Source organism: Mobula hypostoma, chromosome 5 (genome assembly GCF_963921235.1).
Source record: "Mobula hypostoma chromosome 5, sMobHyp1.1, whole genome shotgun sequence".
Lineage (NCBI taxonomy): Eukaryota > Metazoa > Chordata > Chondrichthyes > Myliobatiformes > Myliobatidae > Mobula > Mobula hypostoma.
The window spans coordinates 4,239,929-4,260,576 of record NC_086101.1 but is presented as its reverse complement, the minus strand read 5'-3'; the positions used below and the strand labels follow the sequence as shown (position 1 = coordinate 4,260,576).

General features: G+C 45.9%; 1 protein-coding gene across 7 annotated transcripts in view; it reads left to right on the top strand.

Moving 5' to 3' along the window:
* The window catches only part of LOC134346511 (zinc finger and BTB domain-containing protein 12-like), a 37,207-nt gene extending 26,490 nt beyond the window's left edge, over positions 1–10,717 (top strand). For 5 of the 7 annotated variants that reach the window (XM_063047910.1, XM_063047907.1, XM_063047905.1 and 2 more), the window contains one exon: positions 8,677–10,716. In XM_063047910.1, coding sequence (XP_062903980.1) covers positions 8,691–10,019 — 1,329 coding nt within the window. In that variant the 5' untranslated portion in view covers positions 8,677–8,690 and the 3' untranslated portion in view covers positions 10,020–10,716. Of the gene's footprint in view, positions 1–8,676 lie in introns of all 7 variants that reach the window. The other 2 variants (XM_063047903.1, XM_063047904.1) reach the window with 1 other exon arrangement.
* The last annotated feature ends 9,931 nt before the right edge of the window (positions 10,718–20,648 follow it).

Genomic DNA, 20,648 nt, shown 5'->3' with positions numbered 1-20,648 from the left:
TACAGTGTAGCACTTCCCAACGAGCAGAGTTCAAAGTACAAAATAAAATTTACTATCAAAGTATGTATCACTGAATTATGGCTGAAAAATTTTAGCTGGGAGCTTAACGTCCGAGGATACTTATTGTATCGAAAGGATAGGCAGGACAGCGGAGGGGGGCGGCATTGCACTGTTGGTAAAAAAAAATGAAATTAAATCATTAGGAAGAGGTGTTGAATCATTGTGCATAGAGCTAAGGAACTGCAAGAGTAAAAAAAGTCCTGTTGAGAGTTGTACACTGACCCCCAGGTGGTAATAGGTATATGACCTACAAATTACAAGGGAAGATAGAAAATGCATACCAAAAGGACAATGTTACAATGGTTGTGGGGGACTTCAATATACAATAGATTGGGACAATCAGGTTGGTGCTGGATTCCAAGAGGGGGAGTTTCTTGAGTGCCTAAGAGATGGATTATAGAGCAGCTCACAGTTGAGCCCACTGGAGAATCAGCTATTCTGCATTGGGTGTTGTGCAATGAACCAGAATTGCTTAGACAGCTGAAGGTAAAAGAACTCTGAGGGGAACGTTATCACAATTTGATCGAATTCACCCTGAAATCGGAAAAGGAGAAACTAAAGTCAGATGTATCAGTATTACAGTGGAGTAAGGGGAATTACCGAGGTATGAGAGAGGAGTTGGCCAGACTTGCTTGGAAAAGAACACTGACAGGGCTGACGGCAGAGCAGCAATGGCTGGAATTTCTGGAAGGAATTTGGAAGGCACAGGATACATACAGCCCAAAGAGGAGGAAGTATTCTGAAGGAAAGATGAGCAACCGTGGCCAACAAGGGAAGTCAAAGCCAACATAAAAGCCAAAGGGAGGGCATATAATAGAGCAAAAATTAGCGGGAAGTTAGAGGATTGAGAAGCTTTTAAAAACAGAAGGTAACTAAAAAGGTCATTAGGAAGGTAAAGATGGAATATGAAAGTAAGCTATTCTATAATATTAAAGAGATAACTAAAGTTTCTTCAGATACATAAAGTGTAAAATAGAGGCGAGAGTGGATGTCGGACCACTGGAAAAGTGGTTAATGGGAGACAATGAAATGGCAGATGAACTGAATAAATATTTTGCATCATTCTTCACTGTGGAAGACTCTAGTAGTATTGTGGAAATTCCAGGTGTCAGGGCATGAAGTGTGTGAAGTTACCATTACCAGGGAGAAGGTTCTTGGGAAACTGAGAAGTCTGAAGGTCGATAAGTCACCTGGACCAGACAGTGTACACCTCAGAGTTATGAAAGAGGTGGCTGAAGAGATCGTGGAGGCATTAGTAATGACCCTTCAAGAATCACTAGATTCTGGAATGGTTCTGGAAGACTGGAACATTACAAATATCACTCCACTCTTCAAGAAGGGAGAGAGGCAGAAGAAAGGAAATTATGGGCCAGTCAGTGGTTGGGAAGATGTGGGAGTCGGTTATTAAGGATGAGGTCTCAGGGTACTTGGAGTCATGTGATAAATTAGGCCGGTTTCCTCAAGGGAAAATCTTGCCTGACAAATCTGTTGGAATTCATTGAAGAAACATAGAAACATAGAAAATAGGTGCAGGAGTAGGCCATTCAACCCTTCGAGCCTGCACTGCCATTTATTATGATCATGGCTGATCATCCAACTCAGAACCCCGCCCCAGCCTTCCCTCCATACCCCCTGATCCCTGTAGCCACAAGGGCCATATCTAACTCCCTCTTAAATATAGCCAATGAACTGGCCTCAACTGTTTCCTGTGGCAGAGAATTCCACAGATTCACCACTCTCTGTGTGAAGAAGTTTTTCCTAATCTCGGTCCTAAAAGGCTTCCCCTTTATCCTCAAACTGTGGCCCCTTGTTCTGGACTTCCCCAACATCGGGAACAATCTTCCTGCATCTAGCCTGTCCAATCCCTTTAGGATTTTATACGTTTCAATCAGATCCCCCCTCAATCTTCTAAATTCCAACGAGTACAAGCCCAGTTCATCCAGTCTTTCTTCATATGAAAATCCTGCCATCCCAGGAATCAATCTGGTGAACCTTCTTTGTACTCCCTCTATGGCAAGGATGTCTTTCCTCAGTTTAGGGGACCAAAACTGCACACAATACTCCAGGTGTGGTCTCACCAAGGCCTTGTACAACTGCAGTAGTACCTCCCTGCTCCTGTACTCGAATCCTCTCGCTATAAATGCCAGCATACCATTTGCCTTTTTCACCGCCTGCTGTACCTGCATGCCCACTTTCAATGACTGGTGTATAATGACACCCAGGTCTCGTTGCACCTCCCCTTTTCCTAATCGGCCACCATTCAGATAATAATCTGTTTTCCTATTTTTGCCACCAAAGTGGATAACTTCACATTTATCCACATTAAATTGCATCTGCCATGAATTTGCCCACTCACCCAACCTATCCAGGTCACTCTGCATCCTCTCAGCATCCTCCTCACAGCTAACACTGCCACCCAGCTTCGTGTCATCCGCAAACTTGGAGATGCTGCATTTAATTCCCTCATCCAAGGATTGGAGGGTGGCTAATGTAACCCCACTTTTTAAAAAAGGAGGGAGAGAGAAACCGGGGAATTATAGGCCGGTTAGCCTAACGTCGGTGGTGGGGAAACTGCTGGAGTCAGTTATCAAGGATGTGATAACAGCACATTTGGAAAGCGGTGAAATGATCGGACAAAGTCAGCATGGATTTGTGAAAGGAAAATCATGTCTGACGAATCTCATAGAATTTTTTGAGGATGTAACTAGTAGAGTGGATAGGGGAGAACCAGTGGATGTGGTATATTTGGATTTTCAAAAGGCTTTTGACAAGGTCCCACACAGGAGATTAGTGTGCAAACTTAAAGCACACGGTATTGGGGGTAAGGTATTGGTGTGGGTGGAGAATTGGTTAGCAGACAGGAAGCAAAGAGTGGGAATAAACGGGACCTTTTCAGAATGGCAGGCGGTGACTAGTGGGGTACCGCAAGGCTCAGTGCTGGGACCCCAGTTGTTTACAATATATATTAATGACTTGGATGAGGGAATTAAATGCAGCATCTCCAAGTTTGCGGATGACACGAAGCTGGGTGGCAGTGTTAGCAGTGAGGAGGATGCTAAGAGGATGCAGGGTGACTTGGATAGGTTGGGTGAGTGGGCAAATTCATGGCAGATGCAATTTAATGTGGATAAATGTGAAGTTATCCACTTTGGTGGCAAAAATAGGAAAACAGATTATTATCTGAATGGTGGCCGGTTAGGAAAAGGGGAGGTGCAACGAGACCTGGGTGTCATTATACACCAGTCATTGAAAGTGGGCATGCAGGTACAGCAGGCGGTGAAAAAGGCGAATGGTATGCTGGCATTTATAGCGAGAGGATTCGAGTACAGGAGCAGGGAGGTACTACTGCAGTTGTACAAGGCCTTGGTGAGACCACACCTGGAGTATTGTGTGCAGTTTTGGTCCCCTAATCTGAGGAAAGACATCTTTGCCATAGAGGGAGTACAAAGAAGGTTCACCAGATTGATTCCTGGGATGGCAGGTCTTTCATATGAAGAAAGACTGGATGAACTGGGCTTGTACTCGTTGGAATTTAGAAGATTGAGGGGGGATCTGATTGAAACGTATAAGATCCTAAAGGGATTGGACAAGCTAGATGCGGGAAGATTGTTCCCGATGTTGGGGAGGTCCAGAACGAGGGGTCACAGTTTGAGGATAGAGGGGAAGCCTTTTAGGACCGAGATTAGGAAAAACTTCTTCACACAGAGAGTGGTGAATCTGTGGAATTCTCTGCCACAGCAAACTGTTGAGGCCAGTTCATTGGCTATGTTTAAGAGGGAGTTAGATATGGCCCTTGTGGCTACAGGGGTCAGGGGGTATGGAGGGAAGGCTGGGGCAGGGTTCTGAGTTGGATGATCAGCCATGATCATAATAAATGGCGGTGCAGGCTCGAAGGGCCGAATGGCCTACTCCTGCACCTATTTTCTATGTTTCTATGTTTTAAGTCATTAATATATATTGTAAACCACTGGGGTCCCAGCACTGAGCCTTGCGGTACCCCACTGGTCACCGCCTGCCATTCTGAAAAGGTCCCGTTTATTCCCACTCTTTGAAATAACGATCAGGATAGACAAAGGAGAATCAGTTGATATTGTGTACTTGGAGTTTCAGAAGGCCTTTGACAAGGTGTCACACCTGAGGCTGCTTATCACACTATGAGCCCATGGTATTACAGCAAAGATTCTAGCTTGGATAAAGTGGCTGATTGGCAGGAGGTAAAGAGCGGAATGAAGGGCGCCTTTGGCTGGCGGCCAGTGACTAGTTTTGTTCCACAGGGGTCTGTGTTGGGACTGATTCTTTTTACGTTGTATGTCAATGATTTGGATAATGGAATTGATGGCCTTGTTGAAAAGTTTGTAGACGATATGAAGATAGGTGGAGGGGCAGGTAGTTTTGGGGATCTAGACAGGCTACAAAAGAACTTGGATAGATTAGGGGAATGGTTGGAAAAATTTAATAATGCTTGGATAAATCTTACATTAAAAGTATGGCAGAAGGTGGTTAATTCATGTGGAATTAATAACATGTTAAAACTCTTTAGATGGTGTGCATATGATACCGAATTCCTTCCCAACAGAGGAGATAAAAGATTTGAGCTATGGATAAAGAAAGGTCTTACAACCTACCTCTCATTTATAGATAAAAGAGTATTACAAAGTTTCCAAATCCTGCAGGACAAACATGGCCTAGAACATAATGACTTTTTTAGGTACCTTCAAATACGAAACTATGTTAACCAGAGTTGTAGATATACAGACCTATCAACAGTAGAATTAGAATTTTTCAAGATTCTGAATTCGGCTTGCAGTTCAATACCTAGTAAATCAGTTTCTCGCCTATGTAATGCACTCTCCCATGCTAAAAATGTAAATACACTGTATATTAAAGAGAAGTGGGAGAAAGAAGCGGGGTTGGTACTTTCAGAGGAGGCTTGGGGGAAAATCTGCAGCTTTCAATGGTCCTCGACTAATTCTTTGACTTGGAGAGAACATTGTTGGAAAAACATTATAAGATACTTCAAGACCCCATATCAGGAAAAATATAAAGATACAAATGTGATGTGTTGGAGAAGGTGCGGCTCCAAGAAGGCAAATCATTTTCATATTTTCTGGGATTGCCCTAAATTAAGTCTATTTTGGGAAGGTATTCATAGAACATTAGTTAAGGTACTTAGGTCCCAGATACCTCTGAACTTTGAGATGCTCTATTTGGGGCATGTATTGTTCCTTGAACAGAAGGAAGATATAAAGTTGCTGCAGGCCCTCTTAGCGGCAAGTAAGAAATCAATCACTAGAAAATGGCTAAATCCAATACCACCTACATTAGAAGATTGGTACGAAATTATCTTGGAAATATTTAAAATGGAAAAGTTGACTTACTCCCTGAGAACTCAAAAAGAAACATTTTATCAAATCTGGAATAAATGGATTGAATATATAACCCCAATGCGAGCAGACTTTAGATGACTCTCCTAATGATTTATATTGCTCTTCTCATCAACACAGTAATATTGCTAACGTCAGCACCCCTAGTCTAAATGTTTGCTTTTTTTTGGAAAATAGAGAATTAACACAAGTAAAGGGAAAGATTTGGGAAAGGGATTAAAAAAAAATGAAAAAATTAAGTAAATAAGTACATAGGGATTGGATAATTATGTCTGCGGGCAGGAACAAGCACGAACAAATTGGGATAGAAACACCTACAATGGTTGGTATATAGGCTTGTATGCAACATTTTGCACCAGTGGAAATGGTCCAGAAGGGTTGTATGGAAACTATTATTACCATTTTTCTTAACAACTAATTTTATTACTTAGCCTAATAGGTTAGATTTACCACAGTACATAATTATCTATTTAAATGTTTATTTTCCTTTTATACCATCTCAATGTGTACTTAAGAATGTATAAATAATTGTAGTTTTATACATATAAAAAAATGGAAAAGGTTATATGTGTGAAAAAAGTACATGATAATTGTGAATTCCTTATCCAAATAAAAATAAAATTAAAAAAAAGATTAGGGGAATGGACAAAGAAATGGCAGATGCAATACAGTGTGAAGAAGTGTATGGTCATGCACTTTGGTAAAAGAAATGAAAGGGCTGATCATCTTCTAAATGGAGAGAAAATACAACCAGAGGTGCAAAAGGACCTAAAGGTTAGTTTTCAGGTTGAGTCTGTGGTGAGGAATGCATTCATTTCAAGAGGACTAGCATATGTAATGTAATGTTGAGACTTTATAAAGCACTGGTGAGGCCTCACAAAGTATTCTGAGCAGTTTTGGGTCCCCTTATCTTAGAAAGGATGTGTTGAAGCTGGAGAGGGTTCAAAGGAGGTTCACGAAAATGATTCCAGGATTGAATGGCTTGTCATATGAAGAGTGTTTGATGGCTCTGGGTCTGTATTCACTAGAATTCAGAAGAATGAGGGGTAACCTCACTGAAACCCCTATTGAATGGTGAAAGGCTTTGATAGAGTGGATGTGGAGAGGATGATTCCTATGTTGGGAGAGTCTGTGACCAGACGACACAGCCACACATGAGGCTGCTTAACAGAACAGAAGGGTGTCCTTTTAGAACGGAGATGAGGAAGAACTTCTTTAGCCAGAGAGTGGTGAATATGTGGAATTCTTTGCCACGGGCAGCTGAGGAGGCCAGGTCCTTATGTATATTTAAGACAGAGGTTGCTGGATTCTTCATTGGCCAAGGCAGTAAGGGATATGGGGAGAAAGCAGGAGATTAGGTCTGAGAGGAAATTTGGATCAGCCATGATGAAATGGCAGAGCAGACTCAATGGGCCAAATGGACAATTCTGCTTCCTTATCTTATGGTCTTTTGCATACGTTACCATTTACCATGTTGAGATTAATTTTCTTGCAGGCATTTTCAGGAAAATAAGGAAATTTTTGCCATTGGCTGGTATGGTTGTGTAGTGTTTAGCATAATGCTTCATAGGACCGATGACGAGTTCAATACCCACCACCATCTGTACGGGGTTTGTATGTTCTCCCCATGACAAAGTGGGTTTCCTACACGTGCTCCACTTTCCTTTTGCAGTCCAAAAACTTACTGTTTGGGGCACGTTAATTGGTCTTGGCAAATTGCCCTGGCAAATGGGGGAGTTGCTAGGCTGTGCGACTCGAGGGGCCAAAACAGGCTGTTTCACGCTGTATCTCAATAAATGAATAATAAAAGAAAGGTAATGGAGTTTATAAAAAACTGCACAAAGACTAACGAGCACACAAGAAGACAACTTTTTCAAATAAATAACACGGGATATCTAGAATAATTGAAAACAGAACCTCTTTGAATCTTCAATGCTGCTTCAAATGTACAAACTCCAGACACCCAGAATGTATGGTACACTTGTGTTAGTGTTGAAGGATAGCATCAATATACAACTGACCAGGTTAATGACAAAACAGATCTGTGCTGAACATTCCCTTTAACAATACGCCAATAGCAAGAACTTTCGTGTCTTCCCCTGTGTAGTTTCAAAGGAATAAAGTCGGAGTATCTGTCAACGCAATCGCCTTACAGTGCTAGCAATCACCTTTTTCAAATCTTTTTATTGCATTATAATCAGTTAAATGAACATATCAATAATAACAATGCCAAAGGAACAGGTTAACAATAATAGCAATCATATATACCAACATCAGTTCCAAATATCATATCCAGACAGTTCCTCCCAATCTCTTGATAAATGAAACCGAAAAAAAGTTCAAAAGATTTGTTCAAGACAAAAAACAAAAAACCCCTAAACTAAACAGAAAACAAAACAGAGAAAAAAAAAACTGGGCTGCCATAATTTGTCAATTATAATTATTCTGTCCTTGACTCCATTCCTCCTTCCATAAACAATTAAATATTAGGAAAAAGGATTCAAAAAGAAAATCAACTTAAGTCATATGTATGGAAATACTGAATAAAGGACTCCCAAGTTTCCTCGAATTTAATCGAGGAATTAACTCTGCTGCTCCTGATTTTTTGTAGGTTTAAACAAACTATAGTTTGAGAAAACCATTGAAGTGTATTAGGGGAATCAAAATATTTCCATTTGAATAATATGGATCTTCTGGCCATCAGCGTAACAAATGCTATCAACGGGCAGGCTGAAGATGATAAAGACATCTTTGATATTGTTTCAGCAGTTTTACATATTGATTTACAACCTCATCCTATTACTGCAAGTTTTTGGATTACCAATGATTGACTCTAATTATTTAGCAATCACTAATCAGGGTTCACCTCCCACCACTGTCCCCGTAAGGAACTTGTACCTTCTCCCCGTGACTGCATGGGTTTCCTCCAAAGACCTGTCGTTAGGTCACGTTGGCGCGGAAGCACTTGTGAGCTGCCCCCAACAGAATCCACTGATTTGATTTGACACCGATGATGCATTTCACTGTAATTCACTCACCCCACCACTGAACTGGTCCCACAACATATGGACTCACTTTCAAGGACTCTTCATCTCGTGTTCTCCATATTCATTGCTTATTTAAATATTATTGTTATTTTTTTTCTTTCCTTTTGAATTTTCACAGTGTGTTGACATTGAGTTTACACTAATGTCCGTCTCTACTTTGTGTCTCTCCCCGTGACCCCCGGCAGCTGCCACCCTGGCTATGGCCTCGGACGACGTGGTGCGCTTCCACTTTCCCAACCACGAGGTGTCGATTCTGCAGCGGATGAACCAGCTGCGGATGGAGGAGCGCTTCTGCGACGTGACCATCGTGGCGGAGCGGCTGCGGTTCCCGGGGCACCGGGTGGTGCTGGCTGCCTGCTCCCCGTTCCTGCGGGACCAGTTCCACATGAACCCGTCGCGGGAGGTTGAGGTCTTCCCCATGACCGGAGCGCAGACGGTGCAGCGCTTGCTGCTGTCCTGTTACACCGGCACGCTGGAGTTCCCCTTCGGCGACATCCTCGACTACCTGACGGCCGCCAGCTGCCTGCAGATGGAGCACGTGGTGGAGAAGTGCCGCCAGTCGCTCTCGCCGCGGATCGGACCCCGCCTGCCACCCCCGCCGCCAGGCCCGAGCCCGGGTCTGGGGGGGGACGAGTCGGGCCCGGAACGGGACCGGGACCGGGACCCAGACCGCGAGCGGCCGTGCACGCCGCAGATTGCCAGCTCCTCTGAGCGCGACGGGCCGTGGGGCGAGGCCAGCGAGTCAGTGAAGCTGGAGGAGGAGCACCAGCAGGAGCCGCCGCCGAGGCCCAGGCCCCGGCCACGACCGCCTGCTGCCTCCTTTGGTCAGGCCGACGACCTGCGCATCCGCAAGGTAGAGTCGCTGGCCGACTGCATGGCGCCGGGGTCTGGAGAGGGTCCGGAGCCTGACCCACGCATCCACTCGACGGTGGGTGGAGGAGGAGTAGGGAGCGGCAGCGGGAGCCACGACTACTCAGAGACTGGCGGCGCACCCTACGACATGTCCGAGGTCCTCATCTCGGACGACTTCCCTGAGGAGGACTACGAGAGCTCGGCCAGCGAGGACTGCCGCAGCGGCTTCTACAGGGGTCCCGAGGACCCGGCATCGCTGCCGCTGCCGCCGCGGCCCGAGGGCCCCGAGGCCGAGCCGGTCCGCTGCTCCGAGTGCGCGGCCGTCTTCGAGCAGCGGGAGCACCTGGCCGCCCACATGGTGACGCACCGGCTCTACATGTGCCTCCTCTGTGGCAAAGTCTTCAAGAAGAACGCCCGGCTGGCGCAGCACATCAACGTGCACACCGGCTTCAAGCCGTACTGCTGTGCCGTCTGCGGCCGCACCTTCACGCAGAAACGCTCGCTAAAGGACCACATGAACGTGCACAATGGCGACGCGCCCCACTGCTGCAGCTACTGCGACATGCGTTTCACCCACTACAGCACCCTGCGCGTCCACCTGCGCGACCAGCACGGCAAGACCACCACCCGTAACCTGGAGAACCGGCCGGCCGAGATCAGCATGGTGTTGCCTTAGTGCTCAGCTCCCTCCCCCATCCAAAATTCCTCACCCCTCCAGCTTACACTTCCACTCTCTTCACTTCCCTCCTCCCCCTGTCCCCCTCTACTCCTCCGTTCCCCTCGTGCACACCCCATTAGCTTCACAACTGTACTGCTCCCAGTCGACCCTCCCCTACCCTTTTCCTTTGTCCTCCTCTTTCCCTCTTTTGCCACCATGTACTTAATCTCACTCCCACCCTGTTCCTCCCTCCCACCAGGAAACACTCCCTCCCTTCCTCTAAGACCCCTCTCTCCCTCTTCGCCCACCTACAGCCCTCCATCCCCGTTCCTGCCCGCTTCCCTCACCCTCCCCACCCATCCACACTCTTCCTTCCTCCTCAGACATTTCCCGCTTCATTTCCTCATCCTCTCCCTGCCCCTTCCCTCACCCTCTCCCCGCCCCTTTCCCCACCCTCTCCCTGACCCATTCCCCACCCTCTCCCTGACCCCTTCCCTCACCCTCTTCCCGCCCCTTCCCTCACCCTCTCCCTCTAGGACGCCCCCTTACCACCCTCTTCCCTAACCCTCTCGTGATGGCAGTGGAACTGTTCTCGTTCTCTGTACTCTATTGGCCTGACTGGAGGCGGGGGCTCCGGTCGTTATTTTGGTCTGCCTGTAGGCAGGATTTGCATCTATCTGTAATCTATATTTTTATTCTTAGAGAAAAAGAAATAATAATTTGAGATTTTAAAAGGAAAGTTTCTGACCATTATTATTTAAAAAACTTTGCAAGGAGGGCATTTTATTTGGGGAGTGGGTTTTACTTGGGGGGGGCTAGTGCTCTGTTTGGAAAGATTGTGTTTTATTTGGGATGGGTGTTTTATTAGAAGGATGGTGTTTTATTGGGGGATGGTCTTTATTTTGGGGGGTAGTGCTCTGGAGGGATTGTGCTTTATTTGGGAGGAGGGTCTTTTATTTTGGGAAGTGTGTTTTATTTGGGGAGGGTGTTTTAAGTGGGAGCAGGGTGCTTTATTTGGGGAGACAATATTTAATTTGGGAGGATAGTATTTTTGGTGTTTGCTGCTTTATTTGGAGGGAGGGTGTTTTATTTTGAGGAAGGGAGTTTTTAAAGGGAGGGTATTTTATATGGAGTAGGGTGTTTTGGGGAGGGGATTTTAGTTGGGAGGCTGTTTTATTTGGGGAGGGCAGTTTATTTGGGGTGGGGTTAGTGCTCTGTTAGGGAGGGTCTTTTATTTTGAGGAAGGGTGTTTTATATTGTGGGGAGGGTGTTTTATTTGTGTGGAGGGTGTTTTATTTGGAGGGATGGTGTTTGTTTTATTTGGAGGAGGGTGTTTATTTTATTTGGAGGGAGGTGTTTTATTTGGAGGAAGGGTGTTTTATTTGGGGAGGGTGTTTTATTTGGAGGGAGGGTGTTTGTTTTATTTGGAGGAGGGTGTTTATTTTATTTGGAGGGAGGTGTTTTATTTGGAGGAAGGGTGTTTTATTTGGGGAGGGTGTTTTATTTGGAGGGAGGGTGTCTTATTGGGGAGGGTGTTTGTTTCATTTGGAGGGAGGGTGTTTGTTTTATTGGGGGGAGTGTTTTATTGGGGAAGGATGTTTTTTGAGGGAGGGTATTTTTGGAGGGAGCTTGTTTATTTGGGGGGAGGGTGTTTTATTTGGAGAGGGCATTTTATTTGGGGTGGGGTTAATGCTCTGTTAGGGAGGTCTTTTATTTTGAGGAAGGGTGTTTTATATTGTGGGGAGGGTGTTTTATTTGTGTGGAGGGTGTTTTATTTGGATGGAAGGTGTTTTATTTGGAGGAGGGTGTTTATTTTATTTGGAGGGAGGTGTTTTATTTTGGTGGTGGGTGTTTTATTTGGAGGGAGGGTGTTTTTTATTTGGAGAGAGGGTGTTTTATTTGGGGGAGGGTGTTTTATTTGGAGGGAGGGTGTTTGTTTTATTGGGGGAGTGTTTTATTGGGGAAGGATGTTTTTTGAGGGAGGGTATTTTCTTTGGAGGGAGCTTGTTTATTTGGGGGGAGGGTGTTTTATTTCGGGAGGGCATTTTATTTGGGGTGGGGTTAATGCTCTGTTAGGGAGGTCTTTTATTTTGAGGAAGGGTGTTTTATATTGTGGGGAGGGTGTTTTATTTGTGTGGAGGGTGTTTTATTTGGAGGAGGGTGTTTATTTTATTTGGAGGGAGGTGTTTTATTTTGGTGGAGGGTGTTTTATTTGGAGGGAGGGTGTTTTATTTGGGGGAGGGTGTTTTATTTGGAGGGAGGGTGGTTGTTTTATTGGGGGAGTGTTTTATTGGGGAAGGATGTTTTTTGAGGGAGGGTATTTTCTTTGGAGGGAGCTTGTTTATTTGGGGGGAGGGTGTTTTATTTGGGGAGGGCATTTTATTTGGGGTGGGGTTAGTGCTCTGTTAGGGAGGGTCTTTTATTTTGAGGAAGGGTGTTTTATATTGTGGGGAGGGTGTTTTATTTGTGTGGAGGGTGTTTTATTTGGAGGGATGGTGTTTGTTTTATTTGGAGGAGGGTGTTTATTTGGAGGGACGTGTTTTATTTTGGTGGAGGGTGTTTTATTTGGAGGGAGGGTGTTTTATTTGGGGAGGGTGTTTTATTTGGAGGGAGGGTGTTTGTTTTATTGGGGGGAGTGTTTTATTGGGGAGGATGTTTTATTTTGAGGGAGGGTATTTTCTTTGGAGGGAGCTTGTTTATTTGCGGGGAGGGTGTTTTATTTGGGGGGAGGTTTTAATTGGAGGGAGGGTGGTTTATTTCAGCAGAGGATGTTTTCTTTTGAGAAGGGTGTTTCATTTCCAGGAAGGTTTTATTTGGAGGGAGGGTGTTTTATTCGGTGGAGGATGTTTTTGGAGGAGGGTGTTTTATTTGGAAGGAGGGTGTTTTATTTTGGTGGAGGACATTTTATTTGGAGGGAAGGTGGTTTTTATTTGGCAGAGGGTGTTTCATTGGAGGGAGGGTGTTTTTTTGGGGGGAGGGTGTTTTATTGGAGGGAGGGTGTTTATTGGGGGGAGGGTTTTTTTATTTTGAGGAAGGGCGTTTTATTTGGACAGAGGGTGCTTCAGGTCATGTTTCTGAAGTGTTCTCCCATGTTCCCCTTGCTGGTTGTTCATCGTATCCGACAATAACAGGAAACCTGTGTGGGAGAGCTTTTCAGTTGGAAAAGCCATTGCACTGTGGTATTTCCACTCTCTCGACCCCAGAAATCCGGGTCCAGGGGTACGAGTAGAGTAACAACTGGGGTTTTGCTTGTTTGCAGTGGATGACCATGACTTTTCTGTGCCTTCTGCTGCCCTCTGCTCTCCGCGGAGCTTTGCAGAGCCGCCTTCCCGGCCATTGGGTCTCATCGTTGGCCTGGTTCACCCAGACCCCTGGAGCTGACTTCACACGCGAGGACAGGGACGTCCCTCTCTCACCGGGGCGTGAGACCTGCCGGCTACCCTCACCTGATTCAGCCCTCCTGTCGAAGCGGTGTCCCGGGGTGTGGCCGCAGTCGCATGCAAACAGCGACTTGGAGCCACAGGTGAGAGGATGACTGTCCGGTGGGGACCAAAGGTGAGTGAGCTGCCCTGCAATGGACAGGCCATACACCCCACCTCTTAATCTGTGTGTGTGTGTGTGTGTGTGTGTGTCTCTCTGTCTCTCTCTCTCTCTCTCTCTCTCTACCCCCCTCTCTCCCTCTCCCTCTCTCCCTCCCCCTCTCTCCCTCTCTCCCTCTCTCTCCCTCTCTCCCTCCCCCTCTCTCTCCCTCTCCCCCTCTCTCCCCCTCCCTCCCCCCTCTCTCCCCCTCTCTCCCCCTCTCTCCCCCTCTCTCCCCCCTCTCTCCCCCTCTCTCCCCCTCTCCCCCCCTCTCCCCCCTCTCCCCCCTCTCCCCCCTCCCCCCTCTCCCCCTCTCTCTCCCTCTCTCCCTCTCTCTCCGTCTCTCTCCCCCCTCTCCCCCTCTCTCCCCCTCTCTCTCCCCCTCACTCCCCCTCACTCCCCCTCTCTCCCTCTCTCTCCCTCTCTCCCCCTCTCTCTCCCCCTCCCACTCCCTCTCTCTCCTACAGAAAAACATGCAAAGTGCACATGGACTGGTGCCCTTATATATCCCGCACACAGACTGCGTTATTAGCTACAGGAGTGGAGCAGTTGTAAGGCTGCTGTAGCCCATCCCCTTCAAGGTCAATGTGTTGTGCGTTTGCACATGCTCTTCTGCACACCACTTATCACAAGCCATGTGTCTGGCATGTCAGAACCCAAGTGCGAAGGGGAGACAAACTCCAATGTTGAGATGGCAACTGGAGTTCATTCATACGGATTCAGTGGCTCAGCTGACTGACACCACGAGACGTAACGTTCTCAAAACTGGGACCCCGCGGTTAGCACTAGTCGGTGTCCGTTTAAATAGTACAAGAAACACAGGACTCCCCAAGTCTGTCAAAATAGACTGAACAAGTTTAAACCGAAATCACCAGGAGACAGCATTCCAAAGAGTGCGTGGCTTGAGGGAAAAAAGAACACAAGGAACTCTAAATGATTAACAACTTTTATTGAACAAGAATTAACCAATTCAGATGCTCTGCAAACTTTGGAGCCCAATGTTCTCTGACTCCCCGCCCAACTGCAAAAATCTTATTACACCACTGTTTAACGCATGGTTATTTGAGTTACTGTCGCGTCCCGTCAGCTTGAAACAGTCTGGCCATTCTCCTCTATACTCTCACATTAACAAGATATTTTTGCCCACTTGCCTGTTGCTCACTGGATGTCTTCTGTTTCTGGCACCATTCTCTGTAAACTCTAGAGGCTTTTATGTGTGGAAATCTCAAGAGATAATCAGTTTCTGTGATACTCAAGCCATCCTGTCCGGCACCAACCATCATTCCATGGTCCAAGTCACTTAGATCACATTTCTTCCCTTTTCTGACGTTTGGTCTGAACCTCCTGTCTATCTCTGCATGCTTTTATGCATTGAGTTGCTGCCATATGAATGACTGATTAGATATTTGCATTAATGAGCAGGGGTACTAATAGAGTGACAACTAAGTGACCACAGTGCAACGGCATCGCCGGGGTTGACATACACGCACAGCATTCATTAACCAGCACTGGTGTACTTATTAATGTGTGCAGCCCGAGAAAACCAGCTAGTTTTAACATAGAACGTGGAATAGTACAGCACAGTACAGGCCCTTCGGCCCACAATGTTGTGCCGACCCTTAAACTCTGCTTCCCATATAACCCCCCACCTTAAATTCCTCCATGTACCTGTCTAGTAGTTTCTTAAATTTCACTAGTGTATCTGCCTCCACCACTGACTCAGGCAGTGCATTCCACGCACCAACCGCTCTCTGAGTTAAAAACCTTGCTCTAATATCCCCCTTGAACTTCCCACCCCTTACCTTAAAGCCATGTCCTCTTGTACTGAGCAGTGGTGCCCTGGGGAAGAGGCGCTGGCTGTCCACTCTATCTATTCCTCTTAACAGCTTGTATACCTCTATCATGTCTCCTCTCATCCTCCTCCTCTCCAGAGAGTAAAGCCCTAGCTCCCTTAATCTCTGATCATAATGCATACTCTCTGAACCGGGCGGCATCCTGGTAAATCTCCTCTGTACCCTTTCCAATGCTTCCACATCCTTCCTATAGTGAGACCAGAACTGGACACAGTACTCCAGGTGTGGCCTAACCAGAGTTTTATAGAGCTGCATCATTACCTCGCGACTCTTAAACTCTATCCCTCGACTTAAGAAAGCTAACACCCCATAAGCTTTCTTAACTACCCTATCCACCTGTGAGGTAACTTTCAGGGATCTGTGGACATGTACCCCCAGATCCCTCTGCTCCTCCACACTACCAAGTATCCTGCCATTTACTTTGTACTCTGCCTTGGAGTTTGTCCTTCCAAAGTGTACCACCTCACACTTCTCCGGGTTGAACTCCATCTGCCACTTCTCAGCCGACTTCTGCATCTTATCAATGTCTCTCTGCAATCTTCGACAATCCTCTACCCCATCCACAACACCACCAACCTTTGTGTCATCTGCAAACTTGCCAACCCACCCTTCTACACCCACATCCAGGTCGTTAATAAAAATCACGAGAAGTAGAGGTCCCAGAACCGATCCTTGTGGGACACCACTAGTCACAACCCTCCAATCTGAATGTACTCCCTCCACCACGACCCTCTGCCTTCTGCAGGCAAGCCAATTCTGAATCCATCTGGCCAAACTTCACTGAATCCCATGCCTTCTGACTTTCTGAATAAGCCTACCGTGTGGAACCTTGTCAAATGCCTTACTAAAATCCATATAGATCACATCCACTGCACTACCCTCATCTATATGCCTGGTCACCTCCTCAGAGAACTCTATCAGGCTTGTTTGACACAATCTGCCCTTCACAAAGCCATGCTGACTGTCCCTGATCAGACCATGATTCTCTAAATGTCCATAAATCCTATCCGTAAGAATCTTTTCTAACAGCTTTCCCACCACAGACGTAAGGCTCACTGGTCTATAATTACCCGGACTATCCCTACTACCTTTTTTGAACAAAAGGACAACATTGGCCTCCCTCCAATCCCCTGGTACCATCCTGTGGACAACGAGGATATAAAGATCCTAGCCAGAGGTTCAGCAATCTCTTCCCTCGCCTCGTGGAGCAGCCTGGGGAATATTCCGTCAGGCCCCGGGGACTTATCCATCCTAGTGTATTTTAACAACTCCAACACCTCCTCTCCCTTAGTATCAACATGCTCCAGAACATCAACCTCACTCATATTGTCCTCACCATCATCAAGTTCCCTCTCATTGGTGAATACCGAAGAGAAGTATTCATTGAGGACCTTGCTCACTTCCACAGCCTCCAGGCACATCTTCCCATCTTTATCTCTAATCGGTCCTATCTTCACTCCTGTCATCCTTTTGTTCTTCACATAATTGAAGAATGCCTTGGGATTTTCCTTTACCCTACTTGCCAAGACCTTCTCATGCCCCCTTCTTGCTCTCCTCAGCCCCCTCTTAAGCTCCTTTCTTGCTTCCCTCTATTCCTCAAAAGACCCATCTGATCCTTGCTTCCTAAACCTCATGTATGCTGCCTTCTTCCACCTGACTAGATTTTCCACCTCACTTGTCACCCATGGTTCCTTCACCCTACCGTTCTTTATCTTCCTCACTGGGACAAATTTATCCCTTACCTCCTGCAAGAGATCCCTAAACATCGACCACATGTCCATAGTACATTTCCCTGCAAAAACATCATCCCAGTTCATACCCGCAAGTTCTAGCCTTATAGCCTCATAATTTGCCCTTTCCCAATTTTCCTGTCCTCTCTGATTCTATCCTTGTCCATGATAATGGTAAAGGCCAGGAGAGTGGTGGTCACTGTCCCCCAGATGCTCACCCACTGAGAGATCTGTGACCTGACCCGGTTCATTACCTAGTACTAGATCTAGTATGGCATTCCCCCTGGTCGGCCTGTCCACATACTGTGACAGGAATCTGTCCTGGACACTCTTAACAAACTCTGCCCCATCTAAACCCTTGGAACTAATCAGGTGCCAATCAATATTCGGGAAGTGAAAGTCACCCATGATAACAACCCTGTTATTTTTGCACCTTTCCAAAATCTTCTTCCCAGTCTGCTCCTCTGTATCTCTGCTGCTACCAGGGGGCCTATAGAATACCCCCAGTAGAGTAACTGCTCCCTTCCTGTTCCTGACTTCTACCCATACCGACTCAAAAGAGGATCCTGCTACATTACCTACCCTTTCTGTAGCTGTAATAGTATCCCTGACCAGTAATGCGACTCCCTCCTCCCTTAAGAAAAGTTTTAGATTAGTCAGGGAGTCACAAGTTACTAGGAGAAGGCAGGAGAATGGGATGAGAGGGATAACAAATCAGCTGTGCTAGTGAGGCCAGAACTAGGAAGATTATACAGTTTAATACATGGATAAGGAGTTTGTGTAGGAGGGAGGGCATAAAATTTTTGGATCACTGGGCTCTCTTCCAAGTCAGGATGGAACTGTACAGAGGGGACAGTTAGCACCTGAACTGGCAGGGGAATAATATCCTAGCGGGAAGGTTTGCAAATGCTGTGCAGTGAGGTTTAAACTAGAGTTGCAGGCAGATGGGAGCCAGACAGAGGAGAGATTGTGGAGGCAGATATTGGTAAGACCTCAGACAAAGTTAGGAATTAAAAGGTTGAGCATGGTGTGACTAGTGCCCTGAGCTGCATATACAGTATTTCAATGCAAGAAGTATCGTAGGAAAGGCAGGTGATAGTGTTGAAGATGAGGTAGCTGGTTTAAAAGCAGAGGCCATTTGTAGTGAGGAAAGGCTGCTGATAGGGCAAAATTGCAGTCAACAGGATGAGCTGCAGCGTGAAAGGTGGACAAAAACGAAAAGGGTGAACACAAGACTGAAGGTGTTGTATTTGAATGTGTGCAGTATACGGAATGAGGTAGATGAACTTGTAGCACAGTTGCAGATTGGCAGGTATGATGTTGTTGGCATCACTGAATCATGGCTGAAAGAAGATTATAGCTGGGAGCTGAATGTCCAAGGATACACATTGTATTGAAAGGACAGGCAGGAAGGCAGAGTGGGTGGTGTTGTTCTGTTGGTAAAGAATGAAATTAAATCATTAGAAAGAGGTGATATAGGGTCTGAAAGTATTGAATCATTGTGGATAGAGCTAAGGAACTGAAAGGGTAAAAAGACCCTGAAGGGAGTTGTATACACACCCCCAACAGTAGTACGGATGTGGCCTACAAATTACAATGGGAGATAGAAAATGCAAGCCAAAAGGGCAATGTTACAATCGCCTTGGAGATTTCAATATACAGGTAGATTGGAAAAATCAGGTTGTTGCTGGATCCCAAGAGGGGGATTTCCTAGAATGCCTATGAGATGGCTTTTTAGAGCAGTTCATTGTTAAGCCCACAAGAGAATCAGCCATTCTGGATTGGGTGTCGTGCAATGAACTGAAATTCATTCGACAGTTTAAGGTAAAAGAACCCTTTGGAGAAAGTGATCATAATATGATCAAATTCACCCTAAAATTTGGGAAGGAGAAGCTAAAATCAGATGTATTAGTATTACAGTGAAGTAAAGGAAATTGCAGAGGCTTGAGAGAGGAATGGCCAGAATTGGTTGGAAAAGAACACTGGCAGGGATGACGGCAGAGCAGCAATGCCTGAGCTTTCTGCAAGTAATTCGCAAGGGACAGTATATATACATCCCAAAGAGGAAGAGGTATTCTAAAGGCAAGGTGGCACAACTGTAGTTAATAGGAGAGTCAAAGTGAACATAAAAGCCAAAGAGAGGTCGTATAATAGAGCAAAAATTAGTGGGAAGTTAGAGGATTGGGAAGCTTTTAAAAACTGACAGAAGGCAACTAAACACGAGGAAATTCCTGGGATTCCTGGGATGGCAGGAGTTTCATATGATGAAAGACTGGATTGACTAGGCTTATACTCATTGGAATTTAGAAGATTGAGGGGGGATCTTATTGAAACGTATAAAAACCTAAAGGGATTGGACAGGCTAGATGCAGGAAGATTGTTCCCGATGTTGGGGAAGTCCAGAACGAGGGGTCACAGTTTGAGGATAAAGGGGAAGGCTTTTAGGACTGAGATTAGGAAAAACTTCACACAGAGAGTGGTGAATCTGTGGAATTCTCTGCCTCAGGAAGCAGTTGAGGCCAGTTCATTGGCTATATTTAAGAGGGAGTTAGATATGGCCCTGGTGGCTAAAGGGATCGGGGGGTATGGAGGGAAGGCTGGTACAGAGTTCTGAGTTGAATGATCAGCTATAATCATACTGAATGGCAGTGCAGGCTTGAAGGGCCGAATGGCCGACTCCTGCACCTATTTTCTATGTTTCTATGTTTTAAATCTGCAGATGCTGGAATTTCAAACAACACGCATAAAAGTTGCTGGTGAACGCAGCAGGCCAGGCAGCATCCCTAGGAAGAGGTACAGTCGACGTTTCGGGCCGAGACCCTTCGTCAGGACTAACTGAAAGAAGAGCTAGCAAGAGAATTGAAAGTGAGAGGGGGAGGGGGAGATTGGAAACGAAACGGAAGACAACTATAAAAGTCATTAAGAAGTTAAAGATGGAATACGAAAGTAAGCCAGCCAGTAGTATTAAAGAGTATCCCAAAAGTTTCTTCAGTTACATAAAGTGTAAAAGAGAGGTGAGGGGGGATATTGGACCGCAGGAGAACGAAGCTGAAGAGGTAGCAATGGGGGACAATGAAATAATGGATGAACTGAGTATTTTGCATACGTCTTCACTGTGGAAGACACTAGTAGTATGGTGGAAGTTCCAGATGTCAGGGGTCATGAAGTGTGAGAAGTTACCATTTCTAGAGAGAACTTCCTTAGAAAACTGAAAGGTCTGAAAGTAGTTAAGTCACTTGGACCAGATGGTGTACACCCCAGGGTTCTGGAAGAGGTGGCTGAAGAATTGCGGAGGCATTAGTAATGATCTTTCAAGAATGGCTCTGGAAGATTGGAAAATTGGAAATGTCGCCTCACTATTCAAGAAGGGAGAGCTGCAGAAGAAAGGGAAGGATAGGTCAGTTAGTCTGATCTCAGTAGCTGGGAAGGTGTTGGAGTCGATTATTCAGGATGAGGTCTCAGGGTACTTGGAGGCACAGGATAAA